General features: G+C 61.4%; 3 protein-coding genes across 8 annotated transcripts in view; 1 reads left to right on the plus strand and 2 right to left on the minus strand.

Moving 5' to 3' along the window:
• KIAA0753 (KIAA0753 ortholog) overlaps nucleotides 1-10,032 on the minus strand; it is a 43,828-nt gene extending 33,796 nt beyond the window's left edge. The window contains exons 1-3 of one of the 6 annotated variants that reach the window (XR_007123406.1): nucleotides 9,711-10,032; nucleotides 4,745-4,907; nucleotides 1,040-1,631 (exon numbers count right to left, since the gene is read on the minus strand). Coding sequence is in view for 5 of the 6 variants with exons in the window: in XM_047707559.1 (XP_047563515.1) it covers nucleotides 1,040-1,631; nucleotides 4,745-4,837 (685 nt within the window). In the remaining variant the exon portion in view is untranslated. The other 5 variants (XM_047707559.1, XM_047707562.1, XM_047707561.1 and 2 more) reach the window with 5 other exon arrangements.
• LOC125087334 (collagen alpha-1(III) chain) lies at nucleotides 6,195-9,702 on the minus strand. Its single transcript, XM_047707549.1, has one exon. The coding sequence runs from the start codon at nucleotides 9,461-9,463 to the stop codon at nucleotides 6,311-6,313; it is 3,153 nt and encodes a 1,050-aa protein (XP_047563505.1). The 5' UTR covers nucleotides 9,464-9,702; the 3' UTR covers nucleotides 6,195-6,310.
• Nucleotides 10,033-10,106: 74 nt separating the features above from the next.
• TXNDC17 (thioredoxin domain containing 17) lies at nucleotides 10,107-11,862 on the plus strand. The gene is made up of 4 exons (XM_047707564.1): nucleotides 10,107-10,310; nucleotides 10,543-10,624; nucleotides 11,007-11,082; nucleotides 11,682-11,862. The coding sequence occupies exons 1-4, from the start codon at nucleotides 10,166-10,168 to the stop codon at nucleotides 11,748-11,750; spliced, it is 372 nt and encodes a 123-aa protein (XP_047563520.1). The 5' UTR covers nucleotides 10,107-10,165; the 3' UTR covers nucleotides 11,751-11,862.
• The last annotated feature ends 215 nt before the right edge of the window (nucleotides 11,863-12,077 follow it).

Below are 12,077 nucleotides of genomic sequence, written 5' to 3' on the forward strand. Positions count from 1 at the left end.
AGCTCTCTGGAAAGGTCCCGGGTCAGGCCACGTCAGAGTGGGGGTCCCCGTGGCTCCGTCCCCGGACAGCACAGCTTCCAGCACAGGAGGCCACGGGGTGACCCGGCGGCCCACACCAAGGAACGGCATCAGACACGAGCCGCGACACTCCTGCCACCACCATGACATTGCACGACACACTCACCAGGAAGACAGGGGACAAAGCTCTTTCTCAGCCAGCTGTGCTGTTTCAGACCTTGTGAACTCTGCAGCAACCCCCTCGTCCCCTCAGCCGGCCGCTTGGAAGCGCAGACACAAGTCCAGTCTGCCCCGTGCCGCCATACCCTTGCCTGCGTTCTGTGGTCGTGCTGTTGGGCCACAGCTATCTCGGGAAGGCAGCATAAACTCCCCGTGGCACCTGCATGTGTCTGCAGAGGGTCCCCACAGACCCGGGGGGTCCTAGTCGTGGTCCCCAGGGCTGCTCAGCCCCCTGCTCCTTGCAGCTGGGAAGCTGGGCTCCTCTCTCCAAACCACCAGCCTAACCCAAACCCACCACCAGGAGATGGGGAAACATGGGGCAGAGCGCACTGAGCAACTGTGGGGAACGGTGTTGAGAACCACGCACCGCCCTTGTGCTTGGAGCTCAGACGCCCCCCCCAGGCCCTCGGTCCCCGTCCCAGGTCCATCCAAACGCTGCCACCATGCAAACGGCTTTATCGAAGCATGCACACATGATGCTCGTTTCTGGACAAGCTAAAGATAATTCTCCAGAGCAGAACACGGCAGGAGGGTCTGCGTTCAGGAGCCATTGGACCCGAGGTTGACAGCAGGTGCCCGACCGCAAGGCGTCACCAGCCGATGCGGCAGCCTGCAGGACAGGGCGGTGTCAGGCACCTCTGCCTGACGGAGACCAGGGCAAGGCCAACTCCCAGGAGGACAGACTCCAGTCAGACCCTTGGTCCACCTGCCTTCTGGGCCCTGCTCGCCGCAGGGAGGGGGTGGACTAACCCGGACAAGCGTGCTGAGCCGTCCCGCACCTGCAGAGTCCGGCTGCTCTCACCTTTCTTCGTGACCTCTTCCATCTTATGGATGCAAGCGCTCAGCTCCCTCTGGAGCCGCTGTACATCCAGCAGCTGCTGGTGGCTGCCGAGCTTGGGGCGGGGCTCCAGGCCAGGGTCATGGGTGGGGGGCGAGTGGGGCACAGCCAGGTGGGCCGGGGCCGGACGAGGTGCGTACAGATACACCTTGGCACCCGTGCAGGACGTTCCCACCGTGGACGGCTGGTGGCCGCAAGGACACATGTCCCGGCTCCCAGGTTCCTTCCTCTGCACGCTGGGCTCAGGGACCTTGTGCAGACGAGAGAGCTGGGGCTCCCCGCTGAGCCGGCACCGCCCAACACGCTCCTCTAGCTGCCTGCGCTTCACGTCCCTCTTGGCCAGGTGCACGGCATAGCTGAGCCGCTCCTCCGAGATGACAGAGAACGAGGCCGAGCCGCTCCCGTGGCCACCGCCATGCCAGCCCGCATCCTCACAGCCGTACGACTCGCGGTACGAGTGCTTCAGCTTCTCGATCCGGATGGCGTGCGGGCAGGAGTAGCGCACGGCCAGGGTGCCTGCGTGCTCGGGTGTGCTCCTGCTGAACTGCAGCTGGTTCTTTAAACAAAACAGACGAGTGCAAGAGCCTATGAGCAAAGCGCATCCCACACGCTGTGCGTCTGAGGCCCCATTTCCGACTTCCCTGCACGACCTTTAGTGCTAAGACACACTCTCCTGTGGGGACCAGGGCAGCCACTCTTGGACACCCCTGACCTCATCACATGCCTGCGGTCCCTGCCCACGTCCCCAGGCCACGGTCCCACCCTGCCCCCTCCCAGCAGCACACGGGCTGCTCCTCCGGAAGGCAACCTGCGGAGCTTCACACAGTGGCCCATGGGGCCCCCCCGCCCCTCGCCCCCCATTACCAACCCCATATGGTCTCAAAAGGTCAGGCTCTGGCAGAGACAACGCAGGTGGCATGAGCTCTGCAGACACGGCCCCCGGACACCCCGCCACACAGGAGCCGCCATCAGACGAGGCCATGCACCTGCTGGCTCCACCACGACCTTGACCCCGCACCCGAGGGCATCCCGCACCCCAAGGTCCACACACCCCTTCCCATGCAGACCTCAGGCTTTGTCCTTTTAACTATAATAGGTATAAGTTTTGTTTGTTTTTTCCCTTAAGAAGCAGAGGCGTGTTTCCAAAGGCTAACATTGTCATTTTTCATGGCGGCTTTTTCCAAAATCCCACAAATGGCCCTCAACCTTCTTAAGCACTTAGATAGTTCCAGGTTTCCACTAACAGAAATAGGACTTAAAATAATATCTCCACGCATTCAGCTGTTTTCTCATTTTTTTTTAAGTTTTGTTTTGTTTTAATTACTTGACAAAGATCACAAGCAGGCAGAGAGGCAGACAGAGAGAGACTGGAGGAAGCGGGGCTGGATCCCAGGACTCTGAGATCATGACCTGAGCCGAAGGTAGAGGCTTAACCCACTGAGCCCCCCAGGCCCCCCTTTTTTTCTCATTTTAAAGAATTTCTTTAGGATGGATACCCGTTCTGGGATTACAAGTCAAGGACAAGGAGCAAGTTTATGACTGCGGGCCCCATGGCTGGTCAGCAGCCCAAGTCCCTGCCTCCACTGTGAGCCCTTTGCCCCGTGGACGGCCTCCCGAGCCTTGTAATAAAGAGTGTTTTTGTGTCACATGACGAAGGGTCCTTTAAAATGAACCCGCTGTGGTCAGACTTCAGGAAAGTATTTGGACACAACTTTAAGGCCTCCCTGGAGATTCTGAGAGAAGAAACAAAGGGTCATCGTCTAAAGGGCGCGGACTGATGGACATCCCATGAGAGGTACAGCCTTGTCTGGACAACGTCTAACCTGCAGAAGTAAAAATAACCAGAATGCCTTGGGGGGTGGAGAAGAGCCCAAGCTCATGTGTGCACGGGTGTGTGTGTATGTGTGAGTACGTGTCCCATGGGTGCGTGTGTATGTGACTGCACGCTTGCACATGTATGTGTTAGCGCACATCTTCACGTGGGTGCATTGTATGTATGAGTGCATGTGTGCACTGGGGTGCGTATGTGTGTGTGTGCATAGGTGCGTATGTGTGAACGCATGTGTGCCCATGGGTGCATATGTACGTGAGTGCACATGTGTGTGGTGCGTGTGTACATGTGAGCACGTGTGCCCATGGGTGCATGTGTACATGATTTCACTGTGCCCGTGGGTGCGTGTGTACATGAGCACACGTGTGCGTGTACGTGTGAGCGCATGTGTGTGCCCATGGATGCCTATGTCCATGTGAGCACACGAGTGCATATACGTGTAAGCGCATGTGTGTACAGAAAGACAGAGACACAGGGAGACGGAGGGAAATGTACTTGGAGGCCGACACTCGGGGAGTCTGCAAGAAGCGTACCCAGGAATTCCGCGTACCACTGCTGTATCCTGTCAGTCTCAAACTACATCAATATTCTTCCTCAATTTTCTTGGTAAACTACAACGAGACATTCCTTCACACCCAGCAGAAGGGCCCTAATTTAAAAAACCAACCCAGGCTGGCAAAGACACGGAGCAACTGGGGCACTCGGTCATTGTCAGTAGGGACGGGAGATGGCACAGCCGCAGGAAGAAGGTCTGCTGGTTTCTTAAACTAAACACACGCCGTCCCACGTCCCGGCGACTTCACTCCCCGGTATGCGCCTGAGATGTGAAAACACCTTTACAAACAGAGATGTACCAGGAAGCCCCCAGGGGCTGCATCTGCAGGAACCCAAACCAGCAGCCGGAGAACAAACAGCCGGAGCTCCTACCAGGGACACCGCTCGGTGGTCCAGAGCAGCCGCGCTGGCAGAGCTCCAGGCATCACGCCCAAAGCAGCCTGACACACGAGATCCATTCACAGGATTCCGTTCACAGGAAGGCCTGGAACAGGCAGAACCCATCTACGGTGCAAAGAATCCCAATGCTAGTGGCCATGGGAGGGCAGGAAGGGGCCGGGAAGACCTCTCTGGGGAAACGGCAAAGACCCTGCCTGACAGAGGAACATGCAACACCTCTTATGCATTCGTCAAAACTCAGCAAATGTGACAACACACGTACGTTCTGGTGTATTCATTTCAGATGTGAAGTTTGCATCAGAAGAAAAAGCTGAAATTCTCAGAACAAGCTCCAAGAACAAATTCTAGCGTGTGATGTGCACACCAAGGCATGCCGGGTGCCCGTGTCTGCACCGGACGCCCACGTGTACTGGGGCAAGATGGGCTGACGGACGGACTCTGGAAGGCAGATGCGCAATGAGACACAATGCAATCATCCCGCAACTTGGGCGTTCACTGCAGAATCCAGCGTTGTTGTGGGAAGATTTTCATACGTTCAGTTTGGGGGAAAACCCTTTTTGGGGACAACTAGGTGAAGCGGAGGGAAAATGGGCTATCAGATTGTATCAGGGAATGGTTTTGGGTCTACTTTGGGGTGCGATATTGGTTAGGCAGGAGAGCTCACTTTTAGACCTATCCTAAAACACTGAGTATTCCAGAACACCTAGAAAGGAAGCGCCGTGACTCCTGCAGCTGCCTCAGGAGCGGGTCTGCAAGCACCCAAGAGAAAACACCACCACTGAATCTTGAAGGTGGCTTAAACAGTGTTCACTGTCCTTTTCTTCCCACTTTTGTTCAAAATGTTTCACGACAGAAATCTGAACACTGCAAGGAAAGAGAACTACCTGGGCCTGGAGGGTCCTGGGGTCGCTGCTCCCATGTAGCTGGACGCAGGCTGCCAGGTGAGCCCCGGCGGCGGCCGGCCTGCCCGGGCCCATCCGGTCAGAGCGCACGGGGCACTGCAGAGAGCCCAGCCGCCGGCCGGCCCTGCTCTCCCCCGGTCATCGCCTACAACGAGAGAAAGCTGCTTCAGAGCCGCAGCACGAGGAGGCCAACGCGGCACCGAGCCCGTGCCACGTGCAACGACATTCCAGAGACGCCCACAGCGGCCTCACGTGTGGCAGCGAGGGCTCCGGGACTGGCACCAAAGCACGTTCCCTTTGGGAATCCTCCTCTCTGAGAGAATACGGGCACAGTGTTCTAACGACTCGCTGCTGAGCCACTCCAGGTGTCAGATCTCAAGGGTCACCCGGAAGACCAGAGCTGCAGCGCGGCGGGCGAGCACCCTCCCGCACGGTGGCCTCACCGACACGCGGTCCGCGCGCGCGAGCCTGGAGTGCTAGTAAGACAGCGCCAGCTCCGCCGCCTGGGCAGCTCCCGGGACTGTGCAGGACTCGGAGAAGGCCTGCGGGGGGTCTGCGGAGTGAGCTGAAGCCCCCCGCCCACAGCAGGCCGAGACAGGAAGGCGATCTGGGAGCTGGCGTGGGCTGGGCCCCCCACCCCCGGAGACTGCAGCACCCCTGCGCTCAGCATGAGCTCGTCACCCTCTCGCCTCACGCTGTTATTTACCTATACCGCAGGGTCAGTCCCATCTTCCCGGCTAGACAAGGCTCCCGGAGGGGAAGGACCTGTCCTGCTCTTCTCTGGTATCTCCCACAACACTGTGCTTGGAGCGTGACAGACACGTGAACTCAACACGTGTTGAATTAAGCTGATTTTCCACAAACTGACTAGTTTTCAATGTACTGGGGTATTTGTTCTGTCAAAGAACCCTATGGTAAATCAGTAGGGAAATCCAGGTCTTAAGAAAAAACCCCTAATTTCAGCTTTTGAGTAAACCCGAGGTTTGCAGACAGGATTTGCTTCCAGAGAGACACATCGGCAGGAACATCAGGGCAGCTGTTCGAGACCCCCGATTCCTAGAGCTGTCGAGATGGGAGGGGCAGGTGAGCGAGCGACCCCGCTGCTGGCTGACCCCATCACAGTCCAGGGGCTGCAGCCACAGAGTCACGTGGCCCGCAGAGGCAGGTGGGCCTGTCCGCAAGTCTGACAAGGTCGGCCCCTTCCCACTCTCCGCCAGGAAACACTAGGTGATGCTGAGTGACGCCACACACGCACATACACAAACACAAAGTCGAGGGACACCCACCCCCACGCTGACCCCCTGTACAAATGCCCGGGACACCCCTCTCTTTGCAACCTGTTTCCTCTCTGCCACTCCAGGAAACCTCCCGGTCTGTCACCCAACATCCCCTAGGACATCTCTACGAAGCCTCTCGCTCCGATCCTGAGACACCCCGACAAGCTGTGTCTTGGTCCATATCCCAGGCCAGACCTCCCCCCACCAGTCCCCTCCCACAGAGCCCAGGACCCCCCCCACTTGCTCCCTAACGTGCTACTGGAAGGCCCCCTCAACCGGCCCTCCCCCACAAGGTGCTCTCCCAGAGGGCTCCCCCTCCCCCTGGCTCCATTTGCTCCTCTGACCTAGCCCCCCCACCCTGCTGCAGGGGAACCCTGAAACGGCTGATGCCTGTTTCCGGCCTTGAAACTAGGGGCGCCCCCACCGCGTCAGGCACCCCCACAGCAGTTCTGGTCCCAGATGCGAAGCACATGCTCTCGTGGTCAGCCTCTCTCCCGCCAGGCCTCGGGCAGCTCCACGACCTGGTTCCACAGCCATGGGTGCGAGACACCCCCACCGCCTGGCTCCCCGGGGCCAGCTCCACATTTCGGCCTCCTGCCTCCTCCCCCAAAGCTCCCTCCATGGACTGTCTCCTCGGTGCCGGGAGGCCCGAGGCAGCCGCAGCGGTTTCTTCTCCCGTACACCCTGTCACCCATACCGCGGCAGGCGCACGTCCCGTCACAGGAACCCCTATAGCTGCGAGCACCCCTAAAGACACAGGCACCCGCACAGCCTCAGTGGCTGGTCCGCTGGGTCTCCTCCTCCACGGGCCCAAGACCCCATCGGAGCCAGTCGCCCCACCGGCAGCTCCTGCAGCCCTGGCAGCAGTGGGCGCATCCATCACCAGTCTCTGTCCCCACATACCTGAGAAGTCCCCAGAGCAGGAATCAGCCATCATCGGCCCACAGGCGCCCACAGCCACGGAAGGGCCAGCAGCCGTGGGCATCTCAGCAGCCCGTCTCCCTCCCAACAAGCCTGAGGGGCCACCAGGCCCCAGACTTTCCCCCGTGGGCATGGGCATCCTGGCAGTGCTGGGCACCCCCATCCTTGTGGGAGCCCAGGCGTCCACAAGTCCTCCTGCTGTCTCCCTCTCCCCCCACAGGCCTGCAACACTTCTGGCAGTGGACTCCTCCAGGACAGGCCTAGGTGTGCTGGGGGCCACGGGCACTCCACCAGCTGTGGACACCTCTGCAGTCTGCCTCCTTCCTGGCAAGCCGATCTCCATCCCCTGAGGACCAGACACCCTGGCAGCTGTGGGCACCTCAGCAGTCCCAGGCACCCTGGCACTCGGTCTCCTTCCCCAAAATCTTGGGACACCCCCGGGGCCTGTCTCCTCCCTGAGCCCAGGTGCTTCAGGAACCCCGACATCCTGTCTCCTTCCCCACGACCCGGGGAAACCCACAGAGGCAGCGTCCTCCCGCACAGACCACAGTTCCTCAGGAGCTGCAGGGACCCCTGCTGCCACCGGTGCTGCGGTGCTCTGAACCCTCTCCCACAGGTTCAAGACCTCTCCGGAGCTGCCTTCCTGCCACGCAGGGCCAGACACCCACACCGCAGCAGGCACCCTGGCAGGCCCCCTTCCAGGCCCAGGCATACCCACCGCTGGGGGCACCCCTGCAGGGGCACACCTGTGCTTGGGCAAAACTGCGGCCTCAGGCATCCCCTGCAGGTCAGGCCACCCCACAGCCTGTCTCCTTCGGCACAGACAGGGGTCATCGCCACAACCGGCCTCCTGATCCGCGGGCCCAGGAACCCCTGAAGCTGTAGGCACCAGCACCTCTTGCTCCCCCACAGCCGGCCTCCTCTCCCACAGGCTCACGACGTTCCTGGACCCTGTATCCTCCCCAACGATCCCAGGCTCTGCGTCGGCCAGAGGCACCCCCAGAGCCTGCTGCCTCTCCCACAGGCCAGGGACACCTCCATAGCTCTCCTGTTCTCCCAGGGTTCCTGGTGGTACCACCACAGCCTGCGACACCCCCACAGACTGCTCGGTCCCCCAGAGACCCGGTACATTCCCAAAGCCTGTCTCCTTCCCCAGAGTCGGAGGTACCCCCATTCCCAGCCCTATACCCCACAGGCCTGGAGCACTGCCAGGGCCTACCTCCTGCTCATCACGGCCACTGACCTCTACAGTCTGTGCAGCTGCCCACGGCCCCGGGTCACCTCCAGACCCGGTCTCTACCCACACGCCCTGTCCCCTTTCCCTGAATCCTGGGTCACCCTCACATCTGGCTTCCTCTTCCATAGCACAAGGCACCCCAGCAGGCTGTCCAACACCCCATATGCCAGGGACACCCCCAGAGCCCATCCCCTCCACGGTCTGCCTCCTCTGCCACATGTCCAAGGCACCCACAGAGGCTGCTTCCTCCTCCATGCCTCTGTGTGCCCCCACAGCATCAGGCATCCTCGCAGCCTGTCCCCTTCCCCACAGGCCAGGGGTGTCCCCACAGACCGCCTCTCGAGCCAGTGCCCCCGGCACCTGCGCCGGCTGCCCCCCGTCCCACAGATCCGGAGCAGCCCCACAGCCCACCACTCTCTGCACAGCCTCAGGCCACCCCATGGCTCCAGGCACCCCCAAAGCCTGTCCTCTCCTCAGCAGGTATGGGATAATCCCGGAACTTGTCCCCAGGGCCGCAGGCACACCCCGGGGAAGCAGGCCCATGGCCTGTCCCTGCCCACAGGAGCCCGTGGCCATCGCACAAGCTGCCCCTAGCCCCACAGCTGCAGATCCTCCCGGGGCCCCGGGGGCTGCCCTGGCCTGTCCTTTCACCCAGGGCCCTGTGAGGCCAGCTGAGCTTGTTTCCACCCAGGAAGCCCGGCCAGGGACACCCCTTTCCACGGGACCCTCCCCTGCAGACATAGGGTGGAGCTCCACCCTGCTTTCCTCCCCGCGGCCCGAGGCTGCCCTCATGGCGCGCACCTTCAGCCACAGCTCCAGGATGCTCTCGTGCCCCGCAGAGCCCGGGCGGCCTTTCCGCTCACAGCCCCGGGGGCTGTAGTCAAGCGCGCCCTCCTCCTCCCGCCCGGCGCCGGTCACCCACACTGACCCGACGGGCCCCACCACCTGGGGCTCCCCCACGGCCCCGTCCACCCACACGGCCCCAGGGTCCTCCGCCGCCTCGGCCGGGCCCGCACGCCCAGGGATCCCGCCAGCCCCCGGCTCGTTGGCTCCCGCGGCCCGGGCCTCGGCTCTCCTCCCCCGCGGCCGCCGCCAGTCCCGCAGGCGGTCGGCGCTCACGCAGCGCGTCTCCCAGGCCGCCGGGGGCGGCCGGCGCCCCGCTCCCCGGCCTCGGGGCGTCCCCGCGGCGCACCTCCTCCCCCACGGCCACCCGCGCCCGCGCCCCGGCCGGCTGGGCCCCACGCAGCGGCCGGCCGCCCCGCTCATGGCTGCAGCCCAGCGCGCGCCTCCCCGCCCGCCGCCGCGGCCGCCGCGCACACGCACGCACGCACTCGCGCTCCGGCCGCCGCGGCCGGACCCCCGCCCGGCCCCCCGGGAGCGCCCGCGGCCGCCGCAGGAGCGCGAGTGACGGGGACGGAGGCGGGGACGGCCCCGGCTCCGGCTCTCCAGGGCCCCAGGTCCGCGGCTGCGGGCACAGCTTCCCAGAAACCCCCCAGCCCCGGCCCGAGCCCACCTGGCCTAGGGCGCGGCGCGGCTACCGGGAGGCGGGCGGGGGACCCGCTAGGCCGCGCTTCCGGCCGCTCGCCCGGTCGCCATGGCAACGGCGCAGGGCGGCCTGGGAGCCGTTAGGGCGCCCGAGCCGCCAGGGGTCCCGGGGCTGCGCGGCGGCGGGCTGGGCGGCCGGCGCTCATGGGGCCTCGGCCGGGGCCGGGGCGGCTCGGGCAGAGGCTCGGCGGCCTGCGCAGGGCCGGCGCTGACGGCGCGGACAAGCGAGCGCGGACGGGCGGCGCCGACGCGGTGTGGCCGCCCGAGGCCCCCGTAGCGCCGCGGAGCCCCGGGCCCCGCCCCGCCGCCAGCCCGGCCGGAAGCAGCCGCGCCCCGCCCCGCACGGGGCCCCGCCCCGAGACCGCGGCCGCGCCCCGCCCCGAGACCGCGGCCGCGCCCCCCGAGATCCCGGCCGGCGGAGCGATGGCGGGCCGCGAGGAGCTGAGCGTGCGCGGTTTCGAGGAGTTCAGCCGGGCCGTGGAGCGGCACCGCGACAAAACCATCTTCGCCTACTTCACCGGCTCGAAGGACGCGGGCGGGCAGAGCTGGTGCCCCGACTGCGTGCAGGGTGAGGCGGGCTCGCGGGCGGCCACGGGCCCGGCCGGGGCAGGGAAGCGGCGGACGAGGGTCCCCGCCGGAGCCCGCGCACCGCGGCAGGCCCCGAGCGCTCGCTTGCGCAGGGGAGCGGTGTTCGCCCGGAGCGGGCTCAGGACCCGCCTGCCGTCCCCTGCAGCGGACGGGCTCTCGTTGCCGGCTGTCCCAGCGCGTCGGGGCTTATCTTAGGTCTTTTCCGTTTCCAGCTGAACCGGTCGTTCGAGAGGGGCTGAAGCACATGAGTGAGGGGTGTGTGTTCATCTACTGCCAGGTGGGAGAGAAACCCTAGTAAGTGCCGATTCCCTGTTCCAGACGCGCACTAGACATGCGCAGCTCAGGTGGGCAGGGCCTCGGGACAGAGGTCTCGGTTCTCGGTGTAGTCGGTAAGTCCCGCTGTTAGGAGTGATTAAAGACAAATTCTGAGTACTTAGCCATTGCAGGTGATGCAATGCGTCTGGCCTGGTTTTAGTCCAGAACCTAACTGTCTTTACCTTTATTTTATGTTGTTTTCACGCTCTTAAGGAAAACTATGCAGAGTCACAATGTCATAGTCCTCAAGGCTCGATAAACGTTTGCAACAAAAGCATGAGTTTTAACAGACTAGATGTAGGAATGTATCGAATATTAAGTAACCTGTGAGAAACCTGATCACCTCTTCTTTTCAAAATAGTTGGAAAGATCCAAATAACGACTTCAGAAAAAATCTGAAAGTGACGGCAGTGCCTACACTACTTAAATACGGAACAGTAAGTGTCTTTCCTTTCATTGTGTTGGGGTCTCAGCTCACCCTCGTTAGAAGAGATCTTGACATTTCATCCCAATTAGCACATTGGTGTTCAGAGTGCATGAAAAATACACCACCTGGCTGTCCATCCCTATGGCCAAACCCAACAAACTGTTAATAACACACGTATCTAGTCAGTCTCTGTCATGGTTTCTGAAAGCCAGTCCGTTTTAAAACTCTCAAAGCACAGCTCAGAAGTTCGGTCAACGCAGCATTCCTTACAACACCAGCAGTTGCTTTCCACTTAACCCAGAATTCTGGTCAAAAAGAAGGGGCACCTCCTCTAGGTTAGCCATGGCCCTGGGATCCTAAATTAAAAACTTGAGGGGAAGGGAATGGCACTGGACTTGCTGTCTCTCGTTGTAGTCTGCAGAGCCAAGTGATTCATCTTAAGGCAAACAGCTTAACTATTTCCAAAGACCTGTTACAACTAGTTGATAGCTTCTGAATGGCATGGCTTCTCTGCTGTAAGATTTGTGTCACTCACGGCAGAATGCCACTTGTCCTCCTAATACCATGTTTGTAGCTGTGGCTTAAGATTAGACCATTCTTCTCTTACAGCCCCAAAAACTGGTGGAATCTGAGTGTCTTCAGGCCAACCTCGTGGAGATGTTGTTCTCCGAAGATTAAGATTTGATGATGGCAACTGTGTCTTGATGTCCTGATTTGCTCTAGTATGAAGGCAACTGCATACCTGCTTTGAATTCATGTTAGCAATAAAGAAATGATGATGTGAAACAAACTGGTTTCTGTCTAAATATAAAGTGCTATTAGGGACACCTGGGTGGCTCAGTTGTTAAGCTTCTACCTTTGGCTCAGGTCAAGACCCCAGGGTCCTGGGATCGAGCCCCGCATTGGGCTCCCTGCTCAGCAGGAGGCCTGCTTCTCCCTCTCCCGCTCCCCCTACTTCTGTTCCCTCTCTTGCTGTGTCTCTGTCAAATAAATGAACATAATCTT

The sequence above is a fragment of the Lutra lutra genome, chromosome 16, assembly GCF_902655055.1.
Source record: "Lutra lutra chromosome 16, mLutLut1.2, whole genome shotgun sequence".
In the NCBI taxonomy this organism is placed as follows: domain Eukaryota; kingdom Metazoa; phylum Chordata; class Mammalia; order Carnivora; family Mustelidae; genus Lutra; species Lutra lutra.

Bases quoted from the DNA above. Each gene is read 5' to 3' on its own strand.
- TXNDC17 (XM_047707564.1), top strand. From the start codon at position 10,166: ATGGCGGGCCGCGAGGAGCTGAGCGTGCGCGGTTTCGAGGAGTTCAGC. The intron at 10,625-11,006 runs GTAAGTGCCGAT...TTTTCAAAATAG, and splicing joins CAGGTGGGAGAGAAACCCTA to TTGGAAAGATCCAAATAACG. The intron at 11,083-11,681 runs GTAAGTGTCTTT...CTTCTCTTACAG, and splicing joins CACTACTTAAATACGGAACA to CCCCAAAAACTGGTGGAATC.
- LOC125087334 (XM_047707549.1), bottom strand. From the start codon at position 9,463: ATGAGCGGGGCGGCCGGCCGCTGCGTGGGGCCCAGCCGGCCGGGGCGC.